This window comes from Trichosurus vulpecula, chromosome 2 (assembly GCF_011100635.1).
Source record: "Trichosurus vulpecula isolate mTriVul1 chromosome 2, mTriVul1.pri, whole genome shotgun sequence".
NCBI classification, from domain to species: Eukaryota; Metazoa; Chordata; class Mammalia; order Diprotodontia; family Phalangeridae; genus Trichosurus; species Trichosurus vulpecula.
In genome coordinates, this window is record NC_050574.1 from 179,118,298 (window position 1) to 179,129,431 (window position 11,134).

The 11,134-nt window shown below is 40.9% G+C and overlaps 1 protein-coding gene across 1 annotated transcript; it reads right to left on the reverse strand.

Moving 5' to 3' along the window:
- Nucleotides 1-2,964: 2,964 nt before the first annotated feature.
- GJB2 (gap junction protein beta 2) lies at nucleotides 2,965-10,147 on the reverse strand. The gene is made up of 2 exons (XM_036745394.1): nucleotides 9,589-10,147; nucleotides 2,965-5,312 (listed from the first exon to the last, which is right to left on the reverse strand). Exon 2 carries the CDS (start codon nucleotides 5,288-5,290, stop codon nucleotides 4,610-4,612), a length of 681 nt encoding a protein of 226 aa, XP_036601289.1. The 5' UTR covers nucleotides 5,291-5,312; nucleotides 9,589-10,147; the 3' UTR covers nucleotides 2,965-4,609.
- Nucleotides 10,148-11,134: the final 987 nt, after the last annotated feature.

Below are 11,134 nucleotides of genomic sequence, written 5' to 3' on the forward strand. Positions count from 1 at the left end.
ATCTTGACAAGGTCTGATAACAGAATTACAGCTGATATTGACATAGCACGTTTTCAAGCTTTGCGGAGTGCTTTATATATATATTGTCTCATTTGATCCTGACTACAACCTTGTAGCTAGGCAGCTAGGTGCTGCCTTGAATAGAGCATCCGGCTTAAAGTCAGCAAGAGTCATCTTCGCGAGATCAAATCCGACCTCAGACACTTCCTAGCTGGGTGACCCCGGGCAAGTCATATAACCCTGTTTGTCTCAGTTTCCTCATCTGTAAAATGAGCTGGAGAAGGAAATGGCAAAGCACTCCAGCATCTCTGCCACGAAAACCCCCAATGGGGTCATGAATAGTTGGACATGACTGATGAATGAATAACAACAGCAACAACTTCGTAAGGCAGATCCAATAAGTGTTATCTCCATTTCATATAAAAGAAAACCGAGGCTAGAGAGACAAAAGTGACTCATCCATAGTCACGTGAAGGAATGAATGCATGAAAAGCATTTATGAAGTGCTTATTATGTGTGCCAACTGATAGGGATACAAATACACATGCAGACAGTCCCTGGGGAATGGCGGCCAGGGAAGGGTATTTTGGTTTGGAAAGTTACTGGATAGTGAGGGGGACTACGAGCAAGACTGTGGAGGTGACCTCTCAACCAAGTCCTGTACTCTTGCTACTACATAATTCTGCCTCCTCAGCTTTCTTCTTCTTCTTCTTCTTCTTCTTCTTCTTCTTCTTCTCCTCCTCCTCCTCCTCCTCCTCTTCTTCTTCTCTTTGTCTCGCTGTCTTTCTCTTTGTCTCTCTCTCTGCCTCTCTCTCTGTATCTTTTTCTATCTCTCTGTCTCTGTCTGTCTCTATCTCTCTCTGTCTCTGTTTCTCTGTCTCTCTCTGTATCTCTCCCTATCTCTGTATCTCTTTTTCTCTCACTGTATTTCTCTCTTTCTTTCTCTCTGTATCTCTCTCTCTCCCCCTCCAATTTCTAACTTTTTAACTATTCAAACTGTTAAATTTAAATTTAAAACTGATTCTTTAACCAGTTAATCAAGTCCCTGTCCTTCCTATGTCATTGAATGGCTTCAGCCAACCCCCTGAGAAGGGACTATGGAATAGGTAGTAATTGTATAAAACATTTTTAAGGAAAAATGGTTAATGTTCTGACTCTTTGGAAGATTGGGGGAAAAGACCATCCAAGAGAACTAGTAAAATGTGTATGTTTTATTGCAGGAGCTAAAAGTGTTTCTTCCTCCCCCCTCCCACTTGTTTCAGGCACAGGAATTGTTCAGTTTGCTAAGGCAGAGATGGAACAGTGGAAGCAGCACTCACTGTTCTGGAGTCAAAGGACCTGGGTTCAAGTACTACCCGTGCTGATTGCTACTGGTGTGACCTTGGGTAAGTGACTCTCTGGGGACTCAGTTTTTTCACTTTTTCATTTCCGAACAGCTCTCAACAAATTGAGATGTATTCCACTATGCATCCAGGAAACCTCATTATTGGGAAGCTCATCATCCTGTGAGCTTTGGTACTCACACCTCATCAACATTCTCTGTCCCTCTGATTGGAAGACTGGGGGTTGAAGCAAGGAAACCCTTTGGATCTCTCAGGCCAGCCATCTCTTTGTTTTCCACAAGCTTGTACTTATTTGGACCCGACTCCATCATGCGCTCCTGGGCACCTTCTTCCTGCCACTCCCATCTCCTTCCTTTTCTTCCTCTCTTTATTTTTTGCCTATTTGTATCTCCACTGCTTGGCATAGTGCCTGACACATGGTATGTACTTAAAAATGTTTGTTGACTGACTGATTTGTAAAATGGGAGAATTGGACTAGGCAACATTTGTGGCCCCTTCCAGTTCTAGATGAGGTGAATTAGTGATAATACATTCACAAAGTGCTTACTCTGTCCAAGGCACCAGGCTAGGCCTTGTCTAACTATTCTGTAGTAGGAAGTGTCACCTGAATTACATCATGTTCCCCAAATTCAGCACACATAATTGACTTAGCATAACTCAAACAAGTTGTGTCAATGAACAAATATTTATTGAATATCTACTATGTACAAGGCACTGCTGAGCATTGTGGGAGATACAAGATCATAAAACAGATTTTTATCCACATCTTTTGTTTTTATTTTCTTGTCTAAAACTAGTTCATAAATTCTTAGCATTATAATTTTTCCTCTTGCATCTTCCCCCATAAATGATGCTAGTAATTTTCTGTGTGTAAATTGCATAAATTGCTTTGAAGTTCTGGGATCTAAGGCCCTTCATTCTGAAAGGGCAAGGTTAGCATAATAAATCACCACCATCATCATCTTTATTATTATTGCCTTTGAGAAGAGGACATATAACTAAGAGTAATCTGAATTTTGGTAGCATCTATAACAGGTCAGGCAAGCTGGCAGGATTTCGTGAATATAGTACAGCCTCACACACAGATACAAAAGTCTGGTCCATCTGGTTTATTTCCCATGGAAATGTACACCAAAGAACAAAAAGTAATTTTATAAAACCAGCTTTGGTTACAAATAAATACAGAAAGAAAATGCCACAGAAAGCACACTGTATATTCTTTTTATTCTGCTCTGGTCAGTTTTCCCCTTTTTAATTTCTTGATTACCATGATTCAGCTAGTAGCCAAATGGATAATTTAAAACCTAATTCAATGGACTTTAAGCTATATTTGCCAGAGACAGTTATGACCCAGAAATCCTAAACCTTTATGATCAATATCCACCTCTCCTGTCAAGAGGTCCCCATTTCTCACTGAGCAAAAATGAATGGGTATATGAAAAACCCTTGCATAGGGGATTTAACTCCCCTTTTTTCCAGGCTTCCTTGTGTTTTGATTTTTATGTAGCTGGAACAGAAGAGTGTTGGCATGGTGTAGATATGCTATAATATTATCCGTTTTTAAAACTTTTGGCATGAAATGTAAAATAGAAATGTAATCATATACAAAATAGACTACAGGTAAAATTGAGTTGCTGTTTTATTAAAAATTTAATCTATTGAAAATAACTATCTGCATGACTCTATTGTGCCTTGTAATACTTTAAGTAAAATTTTAGATATTACATAATTATTTTAGTTATGAACTTACAAGTAAAAAAAAATCACTATTACAAAAGGTTTCCCAGTGCTAGGACAGGAAACTATCTTCCCTTACAATGAATCAGGTACCTCTGTTTGAGAACCATATCAATCGATAAAGTGAAATTAGGATTTAACTTATCCTAATGGAACTGCTAACCATATTTTACACCCCGGAGTATTTATCTAATTCTTAGTTTCGTCTTTTGTTCATCACACTTTTAACGCTCCTGCTTTAATGTTCTTCTGTTTCCTATGAACTCTTAAAGGAAACAAACTGCTGAAAATAACTAAACTTCATATGTTTAACAATCAAGATTGGTCTGAGCCCCAACTCAGATATTCACTAAGTACCCACTATATTCAAGACACTGGGGACACAGATGAAAAATGACAACAGTCTTTGTCGTCAAGGAGCTTACAGTATTTGGAACATATTATGACAAAATAATTACCATTTTAATGCCATCATTATAATGAAGACAAATGTCATTGGGGAATATAGGATGTGCTATGAGAAAATACAACTGATTACCATCTGATGCCGGATGTGCACCGACACTCAAAGTTTAAAACCAATCTCTTCTTTGTTTACGGACTATCACATTCCTGTTTTGGGTATGGAGAAACCCACTACCATGAATCAAGAGTAAGCACTTCTCTGTGGATATTTCTGACAAGATAAATCCTTGAGAGGTGCTGACATGCTGCTACTACCTACATCACCAATATTTTGGAGGTCCTCTCTGTTTCACCGCAAATTATCCATGACCAAAAGTCCATATTTTAAATAAAGACAATTAAAAGATAGTAGCTAAATACATGTCATTTACATTTCACAAAGCTGAGGATTTGAAATAGGAGGAACAGCAACAGTACAGAGTAATCAGGGCATTTTGTCAATCAGAGGTAAAAAGGATATGTCTTGTTTTAACGTTAAAAAAACAAAACAAAACAAAACCAAAAACTCAGAAAATGAAAGTTGTAGCATAAAGCAACCATATAGCCTTAGAAATGAACTCTTTCCAATGACGTGGTTACATTTTACAAAGTCTTCAATTCCTATGTGTACAGCTTTAATTTGTGAAGTTACCACCATGAGAAACAGACAGATCAAGCTCACCCATAGCCCTTCCAGACTCTAGTGTTCCCTCCGCTCCCACAATTGCAGTCAGAGAAACAAAAGTACATTTCCACTTTATAAAAAGAAAAGCACCTTGGAATGAATGCTCCCACTAAAGGGTGTCACTGCAACTAACTTTTGTTTTAAAGAACAAAAAGCTAAAAATGAGTAGAATTGGACCATTCTATGAGGCCTTAAGAGTAAATCTCCAGCTGGAGATTACTGGCACAGTTATCAAGAGTATCATGTGAGGACTACAGGGGTTTCAATTAATGACATTTTAAAAAAAAAGGTTTGTATTCTTTATTTTGGGAAATATTGGTGATTGGGTCCTGATGGCTAGCAGAAGTTGCCACAATCCATTTTGTCTCATCTACCTTTTATCTGGCGGTTGGGCAGTTATTTAAACTGGCTTCTTGGACTTCCCAGAACAATATCTTATCAGCAGATAACACAATTCAATGACATTTAGCAGTATGCAAATTCCAGACACCGAAATCATGAAAACAGTGAAGACTGTCTTTTCAGTGGGTCGAGAAACAAAGCAGTCCACAGTATTGGGACAGGGCCAAGCATTACATTTCACCATTCGAGTCATGGAGAATCCATTGTACATAAAATAGAACACATACATGAAGACTGCTTCAAAGATGACTCTGAAGAATATGCTGCTTGTGTAGGTCCACCACAGGGCTCCTTCAATGCGAACCTTTTGTTTTTTGATTTCTTCTATGTCTTTGTATTCAGACTTTATCTCTCCCTTGATGAACTTTCTCTTTTTCTCATGCCTTCGGTAAGCAATGTGCATGGCCACCAAGAGGGCTGGGGTTGACACAAAGATCAGCTGCAGAGCCCAAAGTCGGATGTGAGAGATGGGGAAAAAGTGGTCATAACACACATTTTTACATCCTGGCTGGAGAGTGTTGCAGACAAAATCAGCCTGTTCATCTCCCCATACTTCCTTAGCAGCCACGACCAGGATCATAATGCGGAAAATGAACAGGACAGTGAGCCAGATTTTGCCAATGCTGGTGGAGTGTTTATTGACACCCCCCAAAATAGTCTGTAGCGTGCTCCAGTCCATCTTCTCTTCTTCAGGCTTTTCCCTAAAAGACAAAGAGGAATATAATTAAGCCCGGAAGAGTAGAGACAGAGGAAAATAGGACCAAAGGCTTAATGTTGACTGATGAGAGCTCTGAAACTCAGCTGAGCAAACTATCTTAAATCTTTCCCCCCCAAGCAAGTACCAACACTTAAGCAATCTCAGCAGTAATAACAAAAAGTGGTAGAAGCAAAATCAGCAATTTTGTTTGTCATAAGGATTAAGTATATAGTACCGACGCTAGGTTGGACAAGTTTTAATGTGTTCTCTAAAGGATGGGCTAATTATGAGTAGTTAGCTCATCTGAAGAATTCACTCTTTGGCAACTTAATAATAAGATGACTTGAGAGTGAAACACCTTAAAACTTCAGTTTCAGCACACCTATGAGTTCAGAAATTACAGAATCATCTAAGGCAGTGGTTCCCAAACTTTTCTGCATGGTAGAACCCTTCAGTTTAAACAATACATTAGATGAGCCCTATTAGTGAAATCCTCTAAAATAATTATATTTAATGCTTACTAACAAAATTCACTTAAAAACATGGGGTGTTTCAGAGTTTCTTGCAGCACCGTTTGAGAAGCATTTCCCTAAGGGAAAATATAGGGAATATTTTCAAACATTTCATAGCCTGTATAGCTGAACTCAGCCATCTCTGTCCATTTTATCAACCACAAAAAGCAAAGAGTTCAGGTTTGTTTTGCACCATTGACATACATTCCATCCTGGGCCAAGTTTGTCTTAAAGGCAGAGAGGCTGGAGAAAGCTGAGTCATAGGGTCAAGAAACAACTTGAATGAGGCCATCTGACTGACAGTGAGTCAAATCTCCCTGATGGACACATCATCTAAAAAACAATTCTGTTATTATTTCAGAATTTGACATATAACAGTAGTTGGTAGCAATGGTATATGTTTATATATAAGGTCCTCTGGGCAAAATTTCACAAAAGGGAACTCCTTCCCCTTACTAAATGCAAAATAAACAGGTCCACAGTTCTCTTATACCCAATAGTCAGTCACTCAGTAAGTAAATTGGTGAGTGCCACTACAATTTAGGACCCATTTTCTAGGGGGAATATTTGTTTTCAAGTCCTAGAAAGTATTCTTATAAGCTAGGTAATTTGGGCTCTGGCTTTATATATTTCACAAGGTGATAAATTATAAAAAAACAGCAGAGAATATGACCTAATGATCACTTATAATTCTGACCTAACACTATTATCTTGGCTCATTAATAACCACAGCTTAATTTGGTTCTAGACTAATCTATAAAAACTGAAGAGGAAAGATGGGGAAATTCACAGTTGGGCAGTACCAATAACCATTGGTTCATCTCTCGAATTCCCTTGTCACAGGATATGAACGGTCTTCATTTACATATAGTTGCATACCTTCTGTCATAATCAGCCCCCTTTTTAAAAAAAGGATCGCCTACCATATTACCCTGATGAGTAATCTATTTTCCACCCATTATAATGAATCTGACATCCTTCTCTTACTCAAAAGTTTATGCTCTCCTGATTTTGAGCAAGTTTTATCCTGCTTTATCACCTAAAGCAAGCGCTCAACCAAATCTCTTTTCATTACAGAGGTACAGTTGCAGGCAATCAGACACCTATTGAATGATATCCAGTGTCTCAGTTGATAACATCCTGGTGGACATCAAATACTCTGTTGGTCGCTAAACCAGAAGAGATCTGGAGAAGGTCATCAATATGGCAAAAACTATAGAGTGTAAACTTGAGTACTGAAACATCTAGCACAATATAGCTTGGAAATGGGAAACTAGAAGAAAGTAGAGGATTACTTAAGTATAGACAACTATATAAGGTGACTTTCCTGGAAGTCATGAATGAACTAGGTGTCTTTGTTGAGTTTCTATTCTTATTTCCATTCTTATTATGTTATTGGGGATGTATAAGTAGGTAAACTTGAAGCAAAGAACAGTAGAAATGGATTAACAATAAAGAATCAGATTACGAAACCAAAATTTTCTAGTGTCTTCTATGGCCAAAGTATCTGGTTCCCATTTTTAAAAAAGGACATAAATTCTATTTTCAAGAAAGAAATTCCTGACAGGATATATGATAGAGTTTAAGCTTTTGACCATCTTCCCTAGCAAAGAACTGGGATAGAATGGCAGAGTAGGAAGTAAGCTAGATCAAAATGAGATAACATATAAAGTACTTTGCAAACAGTAAAGTGCTTGTAAATGCTGGCTATTACTAGATTGGAGTGAGAGGACCTGGGTTCTAATCCTAGTCCTGTCACTTACTATCTGCTAGTCACTTTGACAGTCTTGGGGCCTTGGTTCCCCCATTATAGGCAGCTGGTGGCACAGTGACTAGAACAGTGAGGCTGGAATCAAGAAGACCTGAGTTTAAAGCTGGTCTCAGAAACTTAGTAGCTTTATGATCCTGGGCAAGTCATTTAACTTCTAATTGCCTCAGTTTCCTCAAATGTAAAATGGGGATAAACAATAGCACCTTTCTCCAAGGGCCACTTAGCACAGTGCCTAGTACATAGTAGATATTATATACTTTTCCATTTCCATTTATAAATCAAGGGCGGGCAGTTGGATTAAGACCTTTCCGGCTCAAAGTCTGTGAATGCTCTTCCCATTCTAGGACCTAGAGATCAGTTGGTTGTGATTTGAGGAACAAATTATCCTTTAAAAATTTTTTTTTTTTACAAATCATCCTTTTATTAATTTTAACAATAAAATAATTCCCATACCAAAATAGCGAACTGAAAGACCGATCTCCAAAATTCCAATAGTGTAAGAGGTTAAGATGATTTGAGATAAGCACTATTACAACTGTTTCTCAAAATTCTTATCAAAACTGGAGACACCCTCACGATCGGGATAGTGGAATCCACACACTATAGTCTCACCCTCAACCACCCTGCAATTATGTAGTACTACTGCCAGAGGGCGAGTTGAGGCATCCTGGCGACCTGAGGTGGCATTGGGTGAATCAAAGGAAGATTATTCAGTACCAGAAAAGGGAAGGTTGAATTCTGCGCCCCTCCTCTTTCTGCCAGTAATCCAAGAAGAAGCAGGGGCCAACCCAGGGTCAGCATCTGACACCCACATTGAGCTTTTAGCCCTGGGTCTGCTTCAACTCCCTCAACTCGTCTCGCCACCCCCCAATCCACCAGCCTGTAATTTTGAAGCTAAGAAGCACATAGGACTGATTTAGGGATAGGGATAGTGCCAGATTTCAAAGACCCGATACACCAGCGAGGCTCAGAAGATATGAAACAATTTGTATGTCCATTTCTCAGGAAGTCTGACTATTCAGTGTCTAGTTATCTCCCCCCTTCTCAATTAAGGTGCATTACTGAATGAGGCAACTGTTCTAAAGAAAACATTTTCTCATCACGGTGCAAACTGCCTCCAAGTCTGTTCTGTAAATAATATTCGCAACACCTTCCGGCTAGAGAACACCAAGGGTGAACGAACCCTATATTTGTTTGTTAAGTTGTCTTTTTTTTTTTTTTTTTCCGGCGGAGGTGGGGAGGCTGTTGTTTTTAAAGTAGCCTTTGGCCTTTAGCGAGAGCCATGTGTGGAGCAGATTCTGTCCTTTAATTCTGACCTTTCTCCACCACGGTCTTGCAGAAAACTACTGCCACTTTACGAAGACGGCTGTGGAGAATAAACAGCGAAGGTGTTCTCTTGTGTGGGCATTGCCATCTTACTTTATTTTTTAAAAAAGCCATTTTTCGTCCCCAGCCTGACGCTGGTCGGGTAAACCAAATAATTAAATGACCCTAATGGGAAGCCACTGTCCAATCCGCACGTTTTCTATTGTACATGACCCTGAGCGTTCAGTGTCCCTCCTCCTCCCGTGTGTCCCCTCAATTTACGGTTCCCCTCCCCCACTCGGGTGTCCCCATTCAACTTTCCTAGTCCTGTGACTTGTGAGGGCTCCGGATTGAGCCTGGAAACCCACAGTGGAGCACTCGGAGGAAAAGACACACTTCGGAACTAGGTCGAAGAAACTTGGCTGACACTCAAGATCTGGCCCCCCTAGAGGCTATTCAGATCCCTCCTCTGGCAGTCTAGGCCCTGACCCCAAGATCCCTCAAGTGCAATCTGAGGTCTAACTCCCACCACAGTCCGTCTCTTTCCTCTACCTCCTCTTCCAGACCCTTAGAGCCCCTCGTGGCAAGCCGGATTCCTCTGAGAATTGATCGCCGGGTCACCCACCGCCCCTCCGGGCAATCCGGTGCTACCGGTTCTTCCTAAGCGCACGAGAGAGAGGAGCGAGCCTTACCTGTGTCAGCAGCACCTGGCAGCGGGCAATCGAAAGGCAGTTCGGAGTATGGCCGGGAAGGACAAGGCTGAGCTGGGGGGCCAGCGGCGGGCTCAGCCCCCAACTCTGCTGGTCAGGTGTTGGTGGCTCGGGAAGACACCGGCCACTGCCACCTCCTTGCGCGGACTCGTTCTCTCGCTCCTCCGGCGGTGTGGCGAGTGTGCCTCTCTCTGACTCACCGACTTGAGAAGTGGAGAGGCGCCTCTGAGCTTTTTAAGTTTTAGACACCTGTTTCCAGACTTTTAACCGCACCTCCCACCCCGCCTCTTCCCTGAAGCTATTTAGAAAGTTAAGGAGGGGGAGAGGGTGCAGAGGCGGCTCCAACGCCTACCCAAGAGAACAGGTTAGGGGTGCAGGGCTAGACTGGCAATGGGATGAGGGTGAGGGGGCTGTGCGGCTGCGGCTGGCCCTTGGCGAGTGCACTTGACCCTGCGAAACGCAAAGCCCAGTTCTCCAAGCCCCGCAGTCCCCCACCCCGAGCCCCTACCCTACACACCGAGTGGAGTCCTGTGACTGGAACTTCTAGGCTCTTAGGTAGGGCGGAGAAGAAAAAATACAGTGGGAAGGGGCGGGAAGGGGAGGGTTTGTATATTTAATGCTCTCACTGCTTCCCCCAAACGATTCTACTCTGTGAAAACTCCAGAAAAGTGTGAGAAGTGTTTGAAAATCTCGGTGGAAGGACAAAATAAAAATTTTTTAAAAGGTTGCAAGCAAAAATGTCTGAAACCTCCCACTATATATATCCACATAGATACACACATATGTACATGTATATGTACATACATAATATATGCATATGTTCTCTTTGTGGTTGGCTCTTTTGTTATGGAGGTTATCATTAGCTGATTACTATTATTACTACCATTACTACTGAAATGATCAATGGAGGAAGAGGATCTTTCTTATCTATTTTCTTGTTTTTAGATCTGAAGATGCTTCTCAATACTATGAAGCAAGTTTGCCACTTCCCTAGTTAAACCCACCACCCAGCTGGAGATTTCAGCTACAGGGCTGTAGATACAGCAATACAAATTTCCCTTTTCTGCTGCATTTGTAGGTGGAGGAAAAGCAAGGGGATCTTGGGGAAAAAAGGGTAGGGGGAGAAGAACTGAGTGGTGGTTGTTGATTTCTTCATTTAAACAAAAGCACACACAACTTCCTTTTTGGATTTTATTTCTTTCATTGTTATAAGATTTTTGGGAAAGTGGGTGACCCGGGGATCAATTATAGGCATTAGGGGAGAGAAGAAAAGGAAGGTAATGCAAAAGACAATGTTCTGAAATCTGTTTAACAGAGCTCTGCATATGCTGAATTAGAAGAACAAGTCCTATATGGTAAGAGCTTTTAATAACCCCACCCAGCTCTGTCAGGTCTGTTTTTCTCATGCAATGAGGAATTAGGCTCCTCCTCTCTTTCCCAAAAAAGGCATGTAAAGTCAAAAGGAGATGCCTAAGATGGCTATCTCCCAATTCATCTATTTCTTAAAAACAGATAGGGAGTGGCAAGA

What these genes read in the sequence shown, in the direction of transcription:
- GJB2 (XM_036745394.1), bottom strand. Translation starts at nt 5,290, where the DNA reads ATGGACTGGAGCACGCTACAGACTATTTTGGGGGGTGTCAATAAACAC.